The 23,157-nt window shown below is 38.3% G+C and overlaps 1 protein-coding gene across 1 annotated transcript in view; it reads left to right on the forward strand.

Annotated features, from left to right (window-relative positions):
- The first annotated feature begins 3,071 nt into the window (after positions 1 to 3,071).
- Positions 3,072 to 23,157, forward strand: part of Nbeal1 (neurobeachin like 1) — a 162,706-nt gene continuing 142,620 nt past the window's right edge. The window contains exons 1-5 of the mRNA XM_021162943.2: positions 3,072 to 3,271; positions 4,051 to 4,324; positions 16,764 to 16,855; positions 17,275 to 17,436; positions 22,494 to 22,575. Coding sequence (XP_021018602.1) covers positions 4,274 to 4,324; positions 16,764 to 16,855; positions 17,275 to 17,436; positions 22,494 to 22,575 — 387 coding nt within the window. The 5' untranslated portion in view covers positions 3,072 to 3,271; positions 4,051 to 4,273. The remainder of the gene's footprint in view (positions 3,272 to 4,050; positions 4,325 to 16,763; positions 16,856 to 17,274; positions 17,437 to 22,493; positions 22,576 to 23,157) is intronic.

Here is a 23,157-nt window from a genome sequence, read left to right on the forward strand (position 1 = left end):
AAACCAAACCAGAATCAGTTCCTCACACTTGCGCAGCAAACACCTTACCCCACGGAGCCATCCTCTCCACCCTTTTGTACTACAGACCTATGAGAATCAGTATTCTCAGCTAAAGGATTATAAAATAAAATACAAACCAACTTTAAAAATAAACATAGAAGATGCTGTATGCCCTGCAGTATTAAATAATTAGCTAAACTTTACTTTTATGTAAAATATACAAAGTTGCTTTTGTCTGTAACAAATGATTACAGACAAAAGAGTGGCTTAAAAATAAATTTCAGTATTATCATCAGTAAATGTTTGACTTGCATATCTATTTTATGTAGCTTTATACCCAGGGTCACTTAAAAAGTTTAGAGTGAAAGCATGTTTAAGAAGACCAGTGCTTGGCCGGGCGGTGGTGGTGCATGCCTTTAAACCAACACTTGGGAGGCAGAGGCAGGTGGATTTCTGAGTTCAAGGCCAGCCTGGTCTACAGAGTGAGTTCCAGGACAGCCAGGTCAGAGAAACCCTGTCTCGAAAAAAAACCAAACCAAACAAACAAACAAAAACAAAAACCCAGTGCTAGACAGCAAAGAAGAAAGTACAATTTAAAGTGTAGTTTTTGTACAAAAAGCTGAAGGAGGGGCTAGAGAGAGCTCTGCTTTCCAGATGATCTTCAATCCAAGCACCCATATGATGGCTAATACCTGTCTGTAACTCCAGCCCCAAGGATACCCTCTGTAGGCACTGCACTAACATAGGTGGAACACACAGGGGTGTGTGAGTACACAGACATTCATGTCACATAAAATAAAATCTACAAATTAAAAAAACAAACAAACAAAAAAAAACCCAACTGAGCTGGGTGTGGTGGTGCATATTTTGAGTTCCAGCACTCTGGAGGCCGAGGTATACAGATCTCTATGAGGTTAAGACCAGCCTGGTCTACTTAGCAAGTTACTCCAGGCTAGCCAAGGCTACATAGTGAAACTCTGTCCCAAAGCTAGCCAAGGAACTTGGAAGGTATAATTTGCAAACAACTTGCTCTTAACTCTGTCCCGATGGAGTACAAGTAACTAAGGGCAATAGTGAACAGGTATGGCAGTGTTCAGAAAACCTTCAAACAATGGAAACGAAATCTTGTCTAACACATATCAACAGGGGAGAAGAGGAACAGATAGGGGCCTTTCAAACCTTATAAAGGCACATTTGTACTTCATATCACAGAAAGAAGTCTTCAGGCACACATTGTAAATAGCTAGCTCAGCACTGCTAATGGTTTGCTTGTTTCGTGTTAACCCTTAACACACACACACAGAGAAAGAGAGAGAGAGAGAGAGAGAGAGAGAGAGAGAGAGAGAGAGAGAGAGAGAGAGAATCAGCAGAGAATCAGAAGCTCCAACACTGAGAATCTCAGAGACAAGGCTGCCCACCTGACCAGAGAAGGAAGAGTAAACTTTGGAATGATTGGCTGCCTCTGTTTCCACTCTGTTCCAACCAATCTGGCTGGAGATCAGAAGGTAAGTGAGTAGGCTGTTGTTAATCAGTTGTCTCCTCAGATCACAGGGTTTCTAAATAATGCTACTGAAGCTTAATGATTCAATTCCTGTCCTCTACTCATTGATGTTTGTCGTGAAGGGTACCGGGAACTCTACATTTTGGTGACAGTATCACAAAATTTACTTTCACCTTTGATATCCAAGCTACTGCATGGTCTGTAAAACGGAAATATTTATCCTGTGATTCTTGACAAGAAAAATTTGTAGATTAATCTAATAGGCGAAAATAGATAAAGGCTGGAAGATGGCTCAGTGGTTAAGAGCATTTGCAGCACATGAGACAATGTTCCCAGCACCCATGTCAGGAGCCGCCACCCCCACCCCCACCCAGACCTCCAGCTCCCAGGGATAAGATATCTTTTGGCCTCTGAGGGTACACAAACATATGTGGCACAAGGACGCACACAGGGCATGTGGGGGCATTCGTATATTTTAAAAGTAAAGGTCATGTAGTGAACCCCCATGATGGCATTAGTAGCTTTACATTTATTTATCTATTGTGCATGTGTATATGCCAGAGGATAATTTTCATGAGTAGGTTCTTGCTTTCCATTTAGTAAGCTAGGGTCTCTTGTTTGTGACTAGGTTACATGCTAGCTGGCCCTCCAGTCTCCATCTTGCATTTCAGGAGGTCTGGCTTGCACAGCAAGTCATCTCCCTCCCTTTCTTTTCTTCTTTTCTTTTGTGGCAAGGTCTCATGTGGCACAGGTTGGTCCCAGACTTGCTAGGTAGCCAATGTCAGCGCTGAACTCCTGATCTCTCTGCCTCCATCTCCTAAGTGCTAAATCACAGACCTGTTTCTTCAAGGCGGCTTCGATTATTTCTGAAGCTTAGTGATTACATATAGAAGTTCATTTTCTTACTTTGTTTCTTTGTATGTGCTTGCTAGGAATCAAAGACAGGGCATCTCAGATGCTAAGCCGCTCTAACACTGAATTTTTTATGTTTGTAAAATTTCAGAATAGTTTCATAAATGTTTAGATTTAAAAGGTTAATCTTACGCTTTTCTCCTCCCTTAAAACAGCAGCAGCAGCAACAACAACCTTAAGAAAGTTGTGTGCAGATAATAAGACTGCCTTTTGCTTCTTTTTCTGAAAGAGGGAACTCATTCCGTACAGCTATCTCCTTGGAACAGACACAGAATGGCAGTGACAGTACAAAGGCAACGACGCCAGTACAGGAAAAGATTTCTTTTCTTCTTTTTTCGCTTTTGAGCTCTGTCCCAGGACCAATCCCATTTCTACAAAGAAATCAAATCGAAATCCCTTCGAGATGCCCTAGGGTCGCCGGCCCTCAGCTGATTCGCGAGGCGTCGCCTGACGAGGAAAGTTCCGTCTGCCCCACCTAGCAGGGGCGGGGAGCGACGTCAGCACGTCGGTCCTCACGTCCAGCTGGGTGACTACTGACCCGAATGCCCAGGCTGGCTCCGACCGCTTTCAGAGCCTGGGCGAGGGCACTGCGGCTGCGCAGGCATGCCGGGGGCGGGGCTTCGGGGCTGAGCGGCCCTCGAGGAGCGGCTGCCGGAGGGCCGGGTAAAATCCCCAGAGGCCGGAATGATTAGCCCAGGGGCTGCTCCGCCCCTGGCTCCTCCCACCCCGCGTCGGCGCTGCCCCGCCTCCGCCTCCGCCTCCCGCAAGCTTCGGGGTGACACGGGGCTTCGCCGCGGGCAGGGCGGAGGGCAGCAAGTTAGCCCGCGGCGGGGTGGCGCCGGCGGGCCTGTGAGCGTGGTGAGGGGACGCCGAGGTCGGGCGGAGGCTGCCGCGGGGCGGGAAGGCCGGGGGGAGTGAGGCGCAGGGCTGCAGCCTGAGGGGCGGCGGCGGCGGGCGAGGGGGCGCGGCCGGCCCGGGCGGGTCTGGCTGCGGCCGGTTGGCGTGGGTCCCGGGTCTGGGTCCCAGAGCGCTCGGGGCCGCGCTTCTGAAGTTGATTGGCACGCCTGACGTTTGTCTCTCTTGTTCGTAACGGGGACGCGGGGAGGAAATGGAAAGGTCCCCGGACGGCTGCGAGGCGGGGTCTGGGGTCTTCCCACGGGAGGTGGTCCTTGCCACGGTGTGTGAGCCCCTTTCTTCTTGGGTGGTGAGGTGGAAGCCAGGTAGGCAGGATGACTTTCGATGTGTCGATGGTTAAAACAAACAAACCAGGAATTCCTCGGGCCCTCCCCCCACGCCCTGCCCTGCAACGCAGCAAACATTCCCAGCAACTTTTAAGAAGCAGGCGAGAAATCTCGGATATTTGTTGTGTTTGATTTGTGCTCCTGGTTAAAGGAAGGCGTGAGTAGGGAGCCGTCTTCCTTCCCATCAATCGCAGTTTTGGTTGTGAATCTGCCTGGAAGGTTTTAGTATTTTATGTTGATCGTTAGTCGTGGTGTGCTAAACAGTAGTTTCTGGAATATCTAATCACATTAAAAATTTATCCCTTTGAATGGGGTGAGCAAGGCAGACGGATATCTGGATTTTTTTTTTTTTCAAATGTGGCTTAAAAAAACTTAGGATATTTTTGTATTTCACAGACCTATTTACGAGACCTGATGAAGAAGTGTTGGAGTAGTTGCTGAAATTGACTCTTATTGACCTGAGACAGTCTATTTGTTCTACGTTTTTTTTTTTTTTTTGTTTATTCCACTGCTTTGAGCTTTACTGTAACGGCTGATAAACTTGGAAAATAAAGTAACATGATATGGTCTTGAACCTTCTTTTTGAGGAAATATTAAAGCTCCAGAGTGGAAAGCCAGAATGGCAGCCAGAGAGAGGCTCTTTGAACTTTGGATGCTTTATTGTACAAAGGTAATTTGCTTTCCTTTTATTTCTGTACTTAAAATTACTTGATTATAAAATTTTGTGTCCAGCATTCTGACCTTAATGTGTAGTGTGTTTGTGCATGATGATAATCCTGAACTGGCAGGTGTGGTGGTGCATACCTTTAGTCCCAGAACAGAGTCCTAGAACTCTGCAGGGCCAGGTGGTGTTACGTGAGTTTGAGTCTAGCCTACTCAACGTAAGATATTTCCAGGACAGCCAGGGCTGCATATCTCAAAACAGAACCCAAACAACTCCCCCATCCTGAATTTAAAAAAACATGCAAGGGAAATAAATAAATTTAAAAAAACATGTAAGAGATCTTGAATTGCCCATATATTTTTTTTTTTTTCAGATTTGAGTACATTGACAATACTGGCCTGCTATTAAAAACTTACAAATTTTTCTTAGATATATCTTCAGTGATCTCAAAATTATATAGGTAGATTGTACCTATAAAAGAAAAATAAAACTCTTATTGTTTGTAGGATATGTGGGGGGCCACATGGGTGCCTTGGTACTTTTTTAGAGGTCAGGGGACAATTGTGTGGATTTGGTTGTCCCTCTCCACATTTATATAGGTTCCTAGGATTGAATTTAGGTCATCAGGATTGTGTGGCAGGTGCTTTACCCATTGAGCCATCTTATCTGCCCCAAATATTTTATTTTTCTGCTATTTTTTCTTCCCTCAATTGGGGGTAAAGACAGTTTTGTTTGGACATTAAACTTTTTTTTTTAACCAACCTTTTAAATTATTTTTGAAGGTTATTGATTGAGGTAGTTATTACAGGATTAACATTATGTTAGCACATACTAGCATTATCTCATTTAATAGTAACTAGGATATGGCGAGGTAGGTATTGTAATTATCCTTTTATTCGGGAGAACTATTGTAGGTGTGAGTTTGGAATTCAGAAGTATCTGATTCAGATCCCATATTTTTAATCATTTTGCCATTCAGAAATACATTTCTTTGACTCCCTTCATGTAAATTTTTGCATAGTAAATTTGATCTTAGGCCATTGGGACGGGTGTTCCTTAAAGGGTGTTTCTCAAGTGAGGATCTGCGTTAGTACTTTGAAGATACAGCAATGGTCAGAGAACCATTCATTCCCAGTCTGCTGGTTAACTTAGGTCTGTGTGGTTATGTTCTCAGATCACACAGCCTGTAGTTTTGCATTATATATTCAAGTTTGTTTTTGAAGTATAATTTCATCTTATTAACCAGCAATTTATTCCGTAAGTAGTCATCTCATTTCCCCTGTAATTTTTCTTAACTTCTTGGTTTGATAGTTACAAAAATTTTTTTTTTTGGAAACAGGGTTTCTCTGCATAGCCCTGGCTGTCCTGGAACTCACTCTGTAGACCAGGCTGGCCTCCAACTCAGAAATCCACCTGCCTCTGCCTCCTGAGTGCTGGGATTAAAGGTGTGCGCCACCACTCCTGGCAATAGTTATAAATATTAAGGTATATATCTGCACATATATATCTATAGAAACATGCACATACATACTTTGAAATGTTAATATAAAAATTTAGAATAGCTTTTGGGCTTATGTAATTGACAGAAATATCTTTTTAAAAATAAACAACCCTTCTAATAAAAAAGGAATCTATTTCATCTAGACACTGTTCAAAATAGTCACTAATATGTTAGCCAAAAATTAAAATGAAATTTTAGTATGAATGTCCAATAATGACTTGTTAAAAAATATATTAAACTCACTATTTTTCACCATTTTCAGAATGAGAAGTGGTAAATGAGATTACATTGTTTTACTAATTGTGTTCTTTTTTCTAGGTTGATTAAATACCTATGTATTGAAAAGATAGTATATTATTAATACACATCGATTTTTTAAAAATTTGTCTTACTGAATATAAGCATGAATTATTTTGTCATGAATTCTTTCTCCTTCTTTCCTTCACTCCCTCCCTCTCTCTTTGTGGTACTGGGGATAGAATTCAGGGCCTTGCGTATGCTAGGCAAGTGCTATGTCCCCGAGTTACATTCAACCCCTATTGTCAAATTTTGAGACCTCCTTTCTTGGACAGAAAGATAAATCTAATTTTTATGGTTTAAGTTAAACCATCTTTGCTCTTAAGATTTAATTTTGTATTGTTTCAAAAAGTAGTTGTTTAAAATGTGATTTTTTTTAAAAAAAAACACTTTTATCAGTTCATGGATAATATACTTGTTAGGTAATAACTTCTGCACTTGAATCAGGTAGCTACCAAGTGTACAGCTCATAGATTAAACTCATCTCCCTGCCGAGGATGCTAATACATCACTGGTCTCTGGACTTTATAGCCTCTGTGCTTTTGTTTCTTCTCTAGCAGTTAGTCCCTCAAAACATGACTTCCCCAACAACACTAGTCACATGTTAAGACCTTTTTGCTTTATATTTTATACTTTTGAGGAGTTTTCATACAATTTGGAGACTTGTTGGATCTTATAAAAATGTTTTCTGCAGCTGAGTTCTGCGAGAGTCATAGACTTGTGGCTTGGAATTGTGAGGTCCAGTTTTGGCTCTCCTATTTCCTTTTGTGACCCTGAGGAAGACTTACCTTTTTGTGTCTGTTTTTCATTTGTCATAATATTGTATATTTAGGAAGGTTGCTTGTTAAACTCACCAGGTGTTTAGATTTTTTTGTTCGTTCCTTTTATTTTTAGAGACAGTTTCTCAGTGTAGCCCTGGCTATCCTGGAACTTTGCTATGTAGACTAGGCTGACCCTGTAGAAGAGGGCATTGGATCCCCTGGAACTGGAATTATGAACATTTGTGTGCTAGGGATTGAACCTGGGTCCTCTGGAAGAGCAACCAGTGCCTCTCTTTAGCTGCTGCTTTTTTTTTTTTTTGGGTTTTGATCTTTGAGAGATAAGTAGCTTTGTTTTGTTTCTGCTTTTTATAATGTGAGTTATTATATAAACTCTTTAGTTCTCTTCCTTAAAACTTTTATTATGGAAATTTTCAATATGCACGAAGTTGGATACACAGTAAATAAACCTTTGTCACTCAGTTCAGCAATGGTCAGTGTATAGACTAGTGCTTCTCTAACCTTCCATGTTCTCCATCTCTACTGAGTGTTTTTAAATCAAATTCCACACATTTTAAATGTTGCGTATAGATATATTTAAAATGTATCTGTAAAATACACTATAAAATATATATCTGATATCTGTAAAATGTCTTAAAAACTATCACAATAGGTGCTGGAGAGATAGCTCAGTGGTTGAGAGCACTGACTGATCTTCCAAAGAATTGAGGATCAAATCCAACCATCCACGTGTCAGCTCACAACTCTGTAACTCCAAGATCTGACACCTTCCCACAGACATGCATGCAGGCCAAACACCAGTGCACATAAAGTGGAAGTAAACTATTAAAAAAAACACAATAGAATAGTTCTTTAAATTCTAAAAGATGTATTTATAGTCACACTTCTCTGCTAATCTCATAAGATTTTATTTTCTTACTGCATAATTAAATATTTAAACAAATGAAATGTACTATATTTTATTGAAAGAATATGTGACACCTCATACATTCCCCTTTACCATACCTTTCTTTGCTGTTTATTTGTGGTAGAAAGCAGTTTTTGACCTTAGAGTTTTCTACAATCTGAATTTTGCTAATGGTTCTCCTCAAGTTTTTAAAAATTGTTTCTCTTTAGGTTTGGGTGCCTGTGACTTATTAAGTGTAGACTCTTGATCAGGTTCTAGTTTGGTCATGGAAGGCTATAATACTTCATAAATGTAGCAGTTACCTGTTTCATGAGGATTTTGCATTACTGTAATATTCTAGCACTTTTTGTTAGGATATGTAGAGAAATGACTTTTCATTATTTATTGACAACAGTTCCTTAAAGTCATGTTGCATAAATGTTTGATTCTTTTTGTCAGTTTGCAGAACAGTGACTTGAAAAACGACCAGTTTTTCTGGAGTACCAAGTTTATTTTTCATGATTAAAATTTAAAGTGTTCACCATTTTGTTGTCCTATTTGATTTTTTTTTGAGTACACAAAACATTGTATACATACCTGGTTACAGAAGAAATCTGTAGATTGAAGATTATGAAGGTCTGTTTTTATGTCAGTGAAGTTAAGACATCTTTCATATTTGTCACAGTGCTAAACTGACTTTGGGACATGTATTTCAGTGTGCTGTTAGTAGTTTATTCTTGTAATGTTTTTACATTGCCACTGAATAGTTGGAAAGTTTAGTAAACGTGTCCTTGGTTTATACTGCTTTGTAGAAGGAATGCTGTGGACTGTAATATGAACAAGTAGCAGTACGTACTGATCTGAGTTCCCTTGCAAGACTAATGCTAGAGATGAAAGTCTTCTGAATAGAAGATTCTATTTTAGCAGATGGGTCCTCATACATTAAATTGCACATTTGGTAAAACACTTGGTAATTTTTTCCTTTTCAGTAGTTATGTTTTCTTAAGAAAAAATTATCGAGTGTACTCTATATTTTAATATATGTGTGCATGGAACTATCAGGGCAAGCTGATATCTGTCTGTCTGTCTGTCTATACCTATCTATCTTATCTATCTCCCCTCACATAATTACTTTGTGGTAGTGTGAAGTTTGTTTTGTTACCAAATATTTTAGTCCTATCTTTTCTTACCTTTTTCTTCTGGGAATAGGGTTTAATTGCATTGTTAGAAATATGACTATCCATCACAGATTATTTGTTAACTTTATATAGTAGTTATTATATAGGAAGGATGATAAGAAGGAACACTATTCCTGTTCTCTGAAGATTGTTACAATAGTTGATATGACCACTAATTCAAGTTACATGTAGTCTGAGCTTTTCTTGCTTTCAAATAATCGTCCCCACCCAGGGTCAAGGATTTGATTGACAGTGCATTACATTTTGTATAGCTCTTAAAAGTTAAACATTAAATTTGGATAGCTCTAATCTAGTATCTGATTTTAGTTCATTATTTAGCAACTGCTTCTCTGGATATATTTAATAGTAGATAGTCAAATGACAACAGTTTAGTGTCTTCTGACATTTCTTTGCTTAATCTTAAGACAGAAACAAAAAGAGGCAAGTTTTATATAACGGTGTACCAGTTTGTTTAAGTATTAAACATCTTTTGGGAATTTGTATATTCCTTCTCTCTTTCCAGCTACTGCCCTGTCCTACCTAGAATGTATCTCTTTTTTCCCTTCCTTTCCTTTTCCTCCCTCCCTCTTCCTTCCTTTCTTCCTTCCTTCCTTTCTTTCTTTCTTTCTTTCTTTCTTTCTTTCTTTCTTTCTTTCTTTCTTTCTTTCTTTCTTTCTTTCTTTCTTTCTTTCTAGTGTTGTTGGTAGAACCTAGGGCTTTGCAGATAGTAGACACATCTCCACTGCTGAGCTGTATCCTTAGCCCTTTTACTTTTTACTTTTTGCAGTAGTTTCTTACCAATTTGCCCAGCATTCTTGAACTCATTCTGTAGCCTAGGCAGGTCTTGAACTTTGACCTCTTCATGTCTGAACCTCCTAAGTAGCTGGGATTACAGACATGCACTATACGTGTGTGTATGGTGCAGCGATTTGCTAGGCTATGTAGAGGAGAAATTGAGCAGCTCAAATTCTTAGTAAGATCTAACTTTATTTCGGGGTAGGAGAGAGAGCTCAGTGGTTAAGAGTGGTTGTTCTTCAGGAGGTCCAGGTATGATTCCCAACACCACATGACAGCTCACAAATGCCTTGTTACTCCAGGCCCAAGAGATTCAGTGACCCCTTCTGGCCTTCCTAGGCATCAGGCATACATGTGCACAGACATACACAGAGGCAAACCACTCAAACATAAGTAAAATGTTTAAATGCATTTCTGTTCCTACGGGTACAAAGAAGGTTACATTTTGAAGTGTGCAGTGTAGGTTGAAAGGCAGGGTTCATTAGTTATTTTGTTTTTTAGATGGTCTCATTAATCTGCAGGCTGCCGTAGAGCTCTTTAAATTTTTAAAATTAGATATATTTTATGTATGAATGTTTTGGCTACATGCATGTAGGCATACCAAGTGTGTGCTTGGTGCTGTGGAAGTTGGAAGCGGTTATTGGATTCCCTGGAACTGGAAGTTTAGATGGTTGTGACTAATCACTTAGGTCCTGGGACTTGAGCCCTGGTCTTCTACAGACCAGTAAATGTTCCAGCCCGGCTAAAGCTCTTGGTATTCCTGCCCCATCCTCCCATACACTGGGGCTGTAGAGATGTTCTCTCTTTCTGTTATTATTGAGATTCAGATTACATTGAAAAAACGGAGTGGAGCTCATAGAAATTAGTGGATCCAAATTTTTCTTCTAGTTTTGCTTTTCATCTTACGTACTTCAAATCAGGGCATCTGGTTTTTACATCCCTATTTCCTCACCTGTTAAATGGGAGAATAAATTTTATTTACCTCTCAAAGTTGTTGAGAAAAATGAGTTTAATTATAAGTACATTAAAAGTAAGAAAATGCAGTTCTTATATTTTGTATCATAATTTTCATTGGGCTTTATGTATTTATAGTCAAGGGCAGTTTTTCTCTTTTTGGTGGTAATGAAGTTGGGCTAATAAAATATCTGAATCTTTAATCTTAATTTTCAAAAGATTGACATTCAAGCGTAGTGCTTAGTTATCTTGAATAATAATGTGATTTTTTTCTATTTTCCCCAACTTAAGACCAAGTTTGTTTTGGACCTTGGTGATGCTCCATTTCCTGCTGTTGGCCTTTGTCCTTGTAAATCTGGAATATGACTAAAATAGATAGCTTTGCAGTGAGCTCACAGTAAAGTTCCTTTTCAGAATAAAAGTTTTGCTTTTATTTAGTCATGTTTTATTTAGGTTAAAAAAATCATGTATCTCTTTTATACAGATTTTGAAAAATTGTACTGGCGACTTCTAATTTCGTGGGTTTTTATTTTTTAGGACATTAGATGTGAAAGTAAGAAATGAGTGTTTTATTCTCAGTAGACCTGCAGGTTGTCTTTAGGAAATGGACATTACTTACATGGTTTGCTTTGTGCTCACCATGCAATACTCTGAAACAGAAGTTAAGGTGGCATAAAAAGTACTTTATTGTTGGGCTGAGCATGGCGGTATGTGCTTTTAATCTGTGCATTCAGAATGCAGGTAGATTTCTAAGTTCAAGGCCAGCCTGGTCTGCATGGAGAGTCAGTTTTAGTGAGACCTTGTCTTAAGAACCACTCGATTTTTGTTATTCTTTTGATTATCTAAATTTGCCTGATAGTTGGTAGTGGGTGTAGCACTTAGTCTTTGTAGCATTATGCTTAGTTAGAGAAGAATCTGAAGAGGAACTGAGTTTTGGAAACTGATACTTTTTGGCGGATCATTCACAAAATTAGCCAGTACAAGATCACTAGGTTTTCAGGTAAGCATTCTGAGTTTTCAGTCCTCGAGGGACATTCAATACTTTGTATGTAGATACGGAGTTCAAGAGGGAGGTCTGTGTTAAAAATACATATTTGAGAGTTATATTAGAAATTACAGGTACATAAGTAGAAGAGGGTAAAATTCTGGAAGCCCGAGACTTAATTTTATTTAGACTTTTGTTTAGGATTAGAGAAGAAGAGTCTAATGTTTCCATTCCTTAAACATATAAAATGCATGTTAAGGAGTTTGGATGGGAGAACTAGGAGTATTGGTTCTTCAGAAAGTATACTGGTGTTATGAAGCAGGGAGCAGTCTAGAAGATATAACTCTTTAGGAAAGCATTTGGAAGCCTGGGTGTGGTGGTGCACATATTTACTTGTAATATGCAGGAGGCTGAGGCAGGAGAATTCTGAGAATTCCAAAACAAAACAAAAAACTCGGGCTGAGGAGCTCAGTGGCTAAAGTGCTTGTTTAAAAGTATAAGAGCTAGAGTTTTGATGTGATCAGATACCAGATGCAGTAGTGCACATCTGTAATCCTAGTTGGCCTGCAGTGAGATAGGAGTTGGAGACAGGAGAATTTCTGGAAACGTAAGGACCAGCTAGCTAGCCTGAGTATGCTCAGTGGTGAACCAGAGACCCTACCTTAAATGAGGTGGAAGGTAAGGACCAATACCCAAGTTTATCATCTGAACTTTATATGGATGCTCGGGCATACACACATACATTCTCTCTGTCTGTCTGTCTGTCTCTAAGAGTAATCCCTCAAACATTGTGGAGTATCTATTGGAATCATTTTTCAAAAGTTATTGGTAGTATCAGTAAAAGCAGTCAAAAAAGAGTGATAATGGAAGATGTTAAAAATAAAAGTTATTTATTAAATTAGGGATTGAATTTAGGCCCTTATGAGTGCTAAGTAGGGACAGTGTTGTTAAGCTATAAATTCCTTGTCCTCTTCATTTTATTTTACTTTTTTTTATTATTAAATTTAGACTTGAATTTGTTACCATGTTGCTTTTTGCATGTTAAAAGGTTTCCTCTTGATTTTTCTTTTTGTTATCAAACTGGTCAAGAATGTTTCTTGACATGACAAACACTTTGCCATCTAGAACATTGTAACAGTTTCAGATTACCAAAAATCCTCCTGTAATTCTATAAAATTAAACATGTATGTATGTATAACATAAACTTACTATTCCATGACTTGAATAATTGTAAATGTTTCCATAATAATACTGTTTACAAGATAAGGGACCCCTACTATGATTAAAGTAGCTTACAAGTTAGTATGAATAAAACAAACTTTAAAGATTCTTACATAGAGGGTAGACTACAAACCAACTTGTGACAGCTCCTTGAAATTGCAACTTTAGAGATAAAGCTTGTTTGTTTGTTTGTTTGTTTGATTGATTGATTGATTGATTGATTGATTGATTGAGACAGGGTTTCTCTAGGTAGCCTTGGCTGTCCTGAAACTTACTCTGTAGATCAGGCTGGCCTCAAACTCAAGATCCTCTTGCTTCTGCCTCCTGAGTGCTGGCATTGGAGGTGTGCAACAGCACTGTCTTAGAAATAAAGCTTTGACCGTTATTGTATCTGCATGTTGATTTGCCCTTACAACAGTTTCCTTTATTGTGAAATTATGGCAGCAAGTTTACTATAAGGAGTTGGGAGTGGTGGCTCTTTAAACAAAAACAGATCTCCCAAGTTCAAGGCCAGCCTGGTCTACATAGAGAGTTACAGGTTAGTCAGAGCTACATAGACCCTGTTTCAAATAGCCCAAACCAAATCCCAAACCCTTCAAAACCAAAACTACCATTAAAAAACATTTACTGTAAAGTAATGAAGAATTGTGACCAAAATCCCATTCTCTCACAATCTGCTTTCCTGATCACAATTATCCATCCTATATGTAACATGTACTTTTAGCTTATCTCAGTGACTTGGAAGCTTGTGTATTTACGCACTCAGTTTTGAGCCAGGATCTTGTGATAAACACCATCACCTCTAGTTGTCACTTCTCGTGATACTAAACACTAAGTTCGGAAGACACCATTAGTATGTGTCCCTCACAAAGCTGCCATAGAATGTTAAAACAAATGAGAGTACCACACTAAAGATTGCAGGAAAGGGAAGAAAGAGGCACATAGCAGCAGTTCATGGCAATTCTGAAAACTGAGTCGTCCCTGCTCCAGTCCCCCTCCAGAGAATTACACTGTCATGCATGCATTCTCTTTCCTCTCCCACCAGCCTAGGTCATTCTTTATTTTTTTTGGCTCTGTGCTCTTGAAAATTTTTATTTTTATATAATTTTTCTTTCTTTTTTTAAAAAAAAGTTTTTGTTTTTTTTTTATATATGAGTACACTGCAGCTATCTTCAGACACACACTAGAAGAGTTCATCGGATCCCATTACAGATGGTTGTGAGTCACCATGTAGTTGCTGGGAATTGAACTCAGGACCTTCGGAAGAGCAGTCAGTGCTCTTAACCACTGAGCCATTTCTCTAGCCCCTAATTTTTCTTTTTTAAAATCTTGAGCGCATGTAAGAGTTTGTTGTTTATTGTGACAAGACAACTCAGTCAGCTTTCTCTATGTGAAAGTCAGTCAAGAAGAAGGATGCCCTCCTGACTCGGCTACTTGTTCTCTCTTGAGTGCTTGCATTGTTCAGTAACTCCAGTGTATATTCCATATTGGAGTGAAGGCTACCACTTGCTCCTTACTTAATAGTAGAGACTGCATTTTCTCCATCGCTTTAGGTTCTGGAGCTAAGACATGTATGTATGTTTCTGCATATAGTCACTTTGACTCGTAGGTCAGTATAATTTATAATGGTAGTTCCTTTTTCTCTAGCTCTGGTGCTTTTTGCAGTATTGCATGTTTGTTAATATTAGAACATATTATGAAATTACTGTGTAGTTTTGTATGAGTACATTGAGATTCAGATATTAGACGACTTTTAATTTCAGAACAATGATAACCAGGTCATAGATCTTGATTATTGTTCATATCAGTAGTTGCCATCTTTTTATTTTATTGGTATGTCAACTTTTTAATTTTAATTTTAAAATTTTTATTATTTTTCTAGACAGGGATTCACTTTGTAATTCTGGCTTTCCTGGAACTCAGTATTAGACCAAGCTGGCCCCAAACAATAAAGTCCTCTAGCCTTTGCCTCCTGAATGCGGGGATTTAAGTTTGGGTGACATTGAATTGTGTTAGTAAATGTATAAATAAGGAAGATAAGTTCATGCTGCAGTGTTTCAGACTGCTGAACTTAATCCCAAGAGTGACTGAGAGGTAATGGTCTGCTCTGTTAGAAAATCTGATAAAGAGAACTCCAGGTAGTTGTATCTCTGTTTTATACCGAGGAGAATAATGCAATTACTACTGTTTCTAATGTAGAGATCTTTCTTTTTATGGCCTTTGGTGGTAAATTGTAGTTCATCTACAGATTCTTCTAGGCTGAATGAGATATGATTATTTCGTGTATCAACTTCTTTATAGCCCAAACTTGACAGAACCTGACTGAACGCATTCTTTCCTTTTTTTTTTTTTAACCTGCTAAGTCTCCACCCTGTCCCCATGCACGGCTCACAGCCAGTGTGATGTAGTAGAATGGGGACCTGTTGGATTCATGGATCCCTGCTGCAGTTTCTAGATTATGACTTTGGGCAAGTTACATATCCTTTTGTAATTTGTAGAAGTAGGAAAACTAAAGCCATTCTGGATAGTTGTAAGGAATAGATAAGATAATAGGTGAAAATGCCTGCTGTTCCAGGCAATAGCAGATACTCTACTTCTTAAATGAAACAGTACCTTTTCTTCTTTGTAACTGTTGAGTTTCCTAGGAGAATTCAACACTTGTTAAATAGTTGGTAGTACTGACCTTTAGAGTCTGAGTGAGTGCTTAGGATGTAGATCAGTACTACAGAGTTGGTATAGAATTTGAACCAGATACTGGAGAGTTGCTAAATAAAATATGAAGAGACATGCATTAAAGTTTTATAGTGTGTGTTACTGTGTTATGTCTCACTTTTACCAAGAAGTAATCCTCTGCTTTTTATAAAGAATCTAATGAGAACCCCAGTTACTTAATATTTGGAGTTTTATCCCTAATGGATAAATGAGTGAATGAACAGATACATGACCTAATTTCAAATATAAAAAACCAAGTACTGTCTTAGAAAATTTCTAGTAGATGCTATTCATTTGTTCTCTAAAGTATTCCTCTTTCCTGATTTCTCTTGTGAAGTTATAGATAGTGGTCATTGCTGATTTTGAAACAGTGCAGTAGTAGAAAACAAATCCCCAAAGGTCAGCAATTGCTGTGTCTTTTGGGAACATTCTTTAAGATTCTAGATTCTAGGGGGTGGGGAGATGGCTCATGGGGTAAGAGCACTGACTGCTCTTCTGAAGGTCCTGAGTTCAAATCCCAGCAACTACATGGTAGCTTACAACTACCTGTAATGAGATCTGATGCCCTCTTCTGGTGCATCTGAAGACAGCTACAGTGTACTTAGATATAATAATAAATAAATCTTAAAAAAAAGATTCTAGATTCTAGTATAATGCTTTTATTTTAGGGAAACAACTTGCTAGTGTTCCCTTTGTCTTAGATCAGTGCTTAAGCTGTGATGTTTAATGATTAAGTATTTAAACTCCTAAATTACATGTTGAAATTTGACTGCCTCAAATAAGTGTTGAGCCAGGCAGAGGTGGCACACTCCTTTAATCCCAGCATTCAAGAGGCAGAGGCAGGCAGATTTTTTGTGAGTGCAAGACCAGCGTGGTCTACAGAGTGAGTTCCAGGATAGCCAGCACAGAGAAACCCTGTCTCAAAAAACAAAACAAAACAAAACAACAGCAACAAAAACAAGAACAACAACAACAAAGAGAAAAAAAGTGTTGAGGAGACCAAAGGGGGGAAAGTGCTAAGATTACAGATGTGGTCCTGTGGATGGCTGTTCTTACCACATTAGGCAGATATGTAGGTGTAAAAGCATTGCTTTTTCTGATAAGTAAACTTGATATGTGATAATCTTTTTATTTCAGAAAGATCCAGATTACCTGAGACTGTGGTTGGACAATTTTGTTTTAAGTTATGAACAATTTTTAGATGTTGACTTTGAAAAGCTGCCTACAAGGTATGTAGAAACAGTTGTTTATTGCTAGTGGGCGAGACTGTTAATTTTCGGCAGTAGGATTTTATTACAAGTACAGCAGCTATGCTAACAGTCTCTGTACTCTTGCACGGCCATGTGCTCATGACAAATATCAGTGATCATAGCTGTCTCACTGGGCAGTATTATACTTGGCTCTTCTTTACTTTGATGAGCTCCTATCCACCTGGTGGTCTGACATTCACTTAGTTTCTGATACTAGCTACTCAGCTTAGTACCAGAGCTTACAAGTGGAAGACAGAGTCCTCGACAAGATTGCTTTTACTTCAGTCATCCACACCTAACATTTTTTTTAATTGCATTCATCCGTCCATTCGTTTGTTTGTTTGTTTGTTTATATGTCTTAAGTTTCAACACTTTGTTTCCTTGCCCATATCTTACAGGGTGGATGATATGCCTCCAGGAATATCTCTGCTTCCTGATAATATTCTGCAGGTTCTGAGGATCCAGCTGCTACACTGTGTTCAGAAAACAGCAGATGGGTTAGAGGAACAACAACAAGAATTGTCAATTTTGCTTGTTAAATTCTTCATTATTCTTTGCAGGTATCTGATATAAAAAAGTAAAATTTTAGCATAATTATTACCAAAATAATAATAATAATGTAATAATAATAATATTACTTGCTAGTGATTTTTGTTTGTATGAATCTTTAAAGAATGTATATATCTTTTATGTCATGATTGGTTAGCATACTGGAAAGCTTCTTAATTACTGTAACTAATTATAGAGGCACTCAGCCCAGAATTTTAAATGAGTGCTGTCAAGATGGCTCAGTGCGTAAAGGTACCTGCTGCCAAACCTGATGACCTGAGTTGAGTCTTCTGGACCCATATCATGGAAAGAGAATCGGCTCCCTACAGTTTTGTTCTTTATGGCACTCAAGGGCCAGTACAATGTATATGTATACACAAAAAATAAAATTTAAGAAATATAATAAAATTGTTTTAAAAAAAGAATAAACTTAAGGTAACTTTAAAGACCATGGCAGAAGGTTTTAGTTCAGCAAGATATAATTATACTATATTTTCTGTATGGTTTTCATTTGTAAATGTGTACACTTGTGTGTATGCAAGCTTGCATACACATAACCTTTGTGGGTTTTGTTGTTGTTGTTGTTGTTGTTTTTTTAAATTAAGATAGTCTCAACTGTGTAGTCCATCTGGTCTGGAATTTACAGGGTAGACTAAACTTGTCTTCAACTCATCAGAATTCTACCCGTCTTTGCCTTATGAGTGCTGGGATTAAAGGTGGTGGTGAAACTTGACTCTGGCTTGCTTCTACCTTATTATTTTGAGAGTTTCTTAGTAGCCTTGCTGTGTAGGTGATGCTGGCTGAAACCCAGGAAAGCATGGGTGGGAGCTTCTTGGGAAGAGTGGTAGAAACTGAGAAGTACCCAAGTGTCTCTTCATTACTGAATACTGTTTCACGGGAAGGTACCACAGTTTGCTTGCTTATTCACTTACATTGAAGGACAGTGCTTCCAGTTTGGGGCTGTTATTTATAAAACTGCTATAAATTTTTATGACCAGGTTTTAATTGGGTATTTTTCAGCCCATGTAGAAAATACCCAGGAACAGTAATGGTATATCATGTTTGTAACATTCCCACAATCAATGAATGAGGATTTCCATTGTTCCTCATTTTTCTAGTATTTGATATGCTATTCTTTCAGATTTTGGCTATTGCAGTAGGTGTGTAGTATTTCATTGTTTTTCCTTAATGATAAAAAATACTTAACCTCTTTTTATCTTTGAGACTGTTATAATGTTTTGGTGAAGCATCTATATAAGTTTTGTCCAGTATTTTTTTTTAATTATTTATTTACATTCCAGCCATTGCCCCCCTTCCCTTTTGGTCCCCCCTCCCACAGTTCCTCATCCCATTCCTTCTCCTCCTTGCCTCTGAGAGGGTGCGTCCCCCGACACTCCCCAGACATTCCATTTCCCTGGGGCCTTAATTTTTCTGGTATATATGTATGTGGGGACTCGAACCAGCCTGTGGAAGCTCCCAGGGGTCTGGGTTAGTTGAGACTGCTGGTCTTCCTGTTGGGTTGCCCTCCCCTTCAGCTTCTTCAATCCTTCCCCTAATCCAACCATAGGGGTCCCTGACTTCAGTCCAATGGTTGGGTGTAGTATCTGTGTCTGTCTCAGTCAGCTGCTGGTTTGGCATCTCAGAGGACAATCATGCTAGGCTTCTGTCTGTAAGCACACCATAGCATCAGCAATAGGCCATGATGCCCCCTCCATGAGATGGGTCCCAAGTTGGGCCTGTCATTGGAACATCTTTCCTTCAGTCTCTTCTCCATTTTTGTCCCTGTAGTTTTTTTTCCATAGGAACAATTCTGGGTCAGAAATTTTGACTGTGGATTGGTTACCTCGTCCCTCCACTTGAGGCGCTGTCTATCTATTGGAGGTTCTCTCATTGTTGAACATTTTGGCTAAGGTCACTTCCATTGTGTCCTGAGAGTCTTTTACCTCCCAGAGTTTTGCCCAATTTTAAAATTGGATTGTGTTCTTAATTTTACAGGTGTGCGAATGTTTTGATACACAGGTGTTTTTCTCAGGTGCTTTGTACATTTTGTTGTTTTGTTTTTGATTTTTGATTTTCTGTGTAGCCTTGGCTGTCCTGGAATTTACTGTGTAGACTAGGCTGGCCTCAACTTCAGAGATCCATCTGCTTCTGCCTCACGATTGTTGGTATTAAAGGTATGGGCGCCCATAGCAGGACAGTCTTTTTATTCTTTTAATATTGTGTTTTGAGCTACAGAAGTTTTTAATTTAATTTATTTATTTATTTACTTATTTTTTCAAGACGGGGTTTCTCTGTATAGCCCTGGCTGTCCTGGAACTCACTTTGTAGACTAGGCTGGCCTCAAATTCAGAAATCCACCTGCCTCTGCCTCCCAAGTGCTGGGATTAAAGGCGTGCGCCACCACTGCCCGGCAAGTTTTTAATTTTAATGGCAAGTTTTTAATTTTAATGAGTCTCTTTTTCCTTTTTTTTCTAATGAATTATGCTTTTAGTTTTCCATCTGTAAAGTCACCTGTCAAACTAAGAGACCTTATATTTTTTTTCCTGTATTCTCTTAACAATATTATTGTCTTTCCAGACAGGAGAGATGGCTCAATGGGTGTGCCTGCTCTTTTGGAGTACCTAGATTAATTTCCTAGGACCTAGATGGTGGTTCACAACCATCTTTGACTCCAGTTTCAGGGGTTGTGATTCCATCTTCTGGCCTCCAAGGGCTCTGGACATGCTAGTGGTACCCAGATGTACATGCAGGCAAAACACTTATACATACAAAAGAAAACCAAACCAAACCACAATAGTACTGTAATTCATTTCACTTGTCTCTAAGCTGTAGTTAGCCAATATTTGTTTGGTATATTGAATTAAACTATCTGTTAGATCTGTTAAGAATAAGAATAAAGGATTTCATTGTGCTATAATTAATTCCTTTTAAATTCTCTTTCTTTTTGTGGCCTATAATGACTCTTAGGAATTTTTAGTTCAAGCCCAGTGGTTGTGACCAGACCCTTTCTTGTGGATCTCTCGAATTCAAGGCCAGCCTAGTATATAGAAGGAATTCTAGGATAGAGAATTCATGTCTTGAAAAACATATATATATATTCAGTTTATTCAGATTTTTTTCTAATTGTGACCATAAAAGTGACAACTTTGAAAATTTCAATGTTGGGTCTGAAACTGAAAGTCCTCCTTTATTTGTATCCAAATTTAAGAGTTTTTTCTTTTTTCTTTTTCCTCCCTGTTTGGAGGAGTGAGAGGCAGAGGGAAGGAAGGAAATGAATTAAAAGAAAGCAGTAATGAGTGATAGAGAATGCATGAGAATGAGATTTGGAAGGTGGGACTGGTAGTTTTCATAGTTGGTGGTTTTCCCGTGGGATGGGTGACATTTTATTACTGTGTAGGTGTTTTAAAGCTTTAACACGAGCTATCATGTACTCCTTCATCTGTGCCTCAGAAACATAGTTTTAAAGGCTACTGGAGTTACAGATAGGCTGTCCCAACTAAATACATAAAAGTGATTTTGTTATATGAGTGGTAATGATATTAAATAACAGCTCAATAAAAATTCAGCTACAGGTCCTTTTTGCTTGGACCTCTTTCTTTAACCAGTACTAATTCAGGTATAAGTTTTAAATATAATTTAAAAATATAAATTTTAATATGTAACTGCTAAGAGATAATTCACATGTCATGTCATTCATTTTTTTTAAATGAAACAAAATTGTACTTTTCTACAGTTTTAGAACTTATTCATCAGTTCATAAGAACATTTTTTTTTTTTTTTTTTTTTTTTTTNTTTTCGAGACAGGGTTTCTCTGTGTAGCTCTGGCTGTCCTGGAACTCACTTTGTAGACCAGGCTGGCCTCGAACTCAGAAATCCACCTGCCTCTGCGTCCCGAGTGCTGGGATTAAAGGCGTGTGCCACCACGCCCGGCTCATAAGAACATTTTGTTTTGTTTTACTTACAGTATATTTGGTGTGTGTGTGTGTGTAGTCTGGAGGACAGTGTGGAGGAGTTGGCTCTCTATTGTATCCCAGAGATTTAGTCAGGTTGGTCAGGCTTGCTGGCAGATAGATGCTTTTACCCTTTGTGCCATCTTGCTAGCCCCAAGGATGTTGAATTTTTAGTCTCTTGAGAAACAGCCTGGCTGTTTTCCAGAGTATTGTAATTTACATTCCTGCCTGCTTGAAGGCTTGGTGTTTTGAACATCCTTGTCGGGGCTTACTCCATTTTCTCCTTTTGTCTCACAAAGTGAGTAGGTGAGAATGAAAGCGTCCATGCCTGACGGTGCTTATTTGGTATGATTAGTACATTGTGAACTACATGTACGTTAGAATGTAAAAGCATGATGTGTGTGTGTGGACTGTGACAGGTACTTTCAGACACCAGATGAGGATGTCAGATCCCCTGAAGCTAGAGTTACAGGTGATAGTGAGCTAGCTGATGCAGGTGCTGGGAACTAAACTCAGATTCTCTGAAAGAGCAATATGTATACAGAGAATTTGAAGTGTTCTTGTATTACAGAAAAGAACTCGATAAACAGCTAAGATGTCATGCTAATTTAATTTCTTAAGTAGCAAAGTGTTATTTTTTTCCCTATTCTGTGAACTTCTACTGAATTTCAAGATATAAAATATTTTATAGGTCAGTGTCTCAGAACAGAATACTAATAAGCTTAACTTTTAACAGTAAAACAAAGAGATACTTAAATGTCATAAATGACCATAGTATGTTTCGTAGCTCTAGTACTTACAGACTCTCTACTTTAAACAGGGTATAGTGTGGTATGTCCTTTTAGAATATTTAAAGATGATAATGCATGCCTTTTGTGTCATGGACTTCTGATACAGTTTACAAAACATGATGTAAGTCAGAAAAGGGGGCTAAACCTCAGAGAGCATAGTGAAAACAGTAATGGTACATGTCTCGTATAGTGGAACACCCTGTGCATCATCTCCTGCTTTAGTGTCATTGATAGTTCATTTGCTAGCATCTGTTCTCAAAATCCACACTGAATACACTAGAAATATATTGTACATATGTAATAAATGTTATTCTTTTTATCTCCTAGGAATTTATCAAATGTAGAAGAAATTGGGACTTGCTCTTATATTAATCACGTCATTACCATGACAACTCTGTATATTCAGCAAGTAGGTGTGAATACATTCCTCTTTGTTGTTTTACTGAGACTGACAAGGACTACAAGGATTTACTTTGTTAAAAGTTTTTTTAATATTGTAATTAAACTTGCTAAGTGTTTTCAAAGGAGGCAGTAATAGAAAAGACGATTTAATAGTGGGGCAGTAAGTCATCTTATAAATCTTACATGTTCCTTTTTTTAAAAAATGATTTATTTTTATTTCATGTACATTGGAGTTTTGTCTGTATGAGAATATTGGCTCCCTTAGACCTGGAGTTGTAGACAGTAGTGAGCTGCTATGTGGGTGCTGAGAATTGAACCCCAGTCCTCTGGAAGAGCAGTCAGTGCTCTTAATCACTGAACCATTGCTCCAGTCCCAAAGCTTATATTTTCTAAAAGTAGACAAATAGCTATTAATGCATTATTTTAATTTTTTGGTAGTTTTTAAAATGACATAATGTTTCATTTTGTATATGAATCATTTTATATATCTTATCTTACTGCAAAACATGTTTGGCTAATTTAAACTTACTCTAGGAAGAACTTAACAAATTAGGAAATATATCTGTTATGTATGATTAGATGACTCAAG

The sequence above is a fragment of the Mus caroli genome, chromosome 1, assembly GCF_900094665.2.
Source record: "Mus caroli chromosome 1, CAROLI_EIJ_v1.1, whole genome shotgun sequence".
NCBI classification, from domain to species: Eukaryota; Metazoa; Chordata; class Mammalia; order Rodentia; family Muridae; genus Mus; species Mus caroli.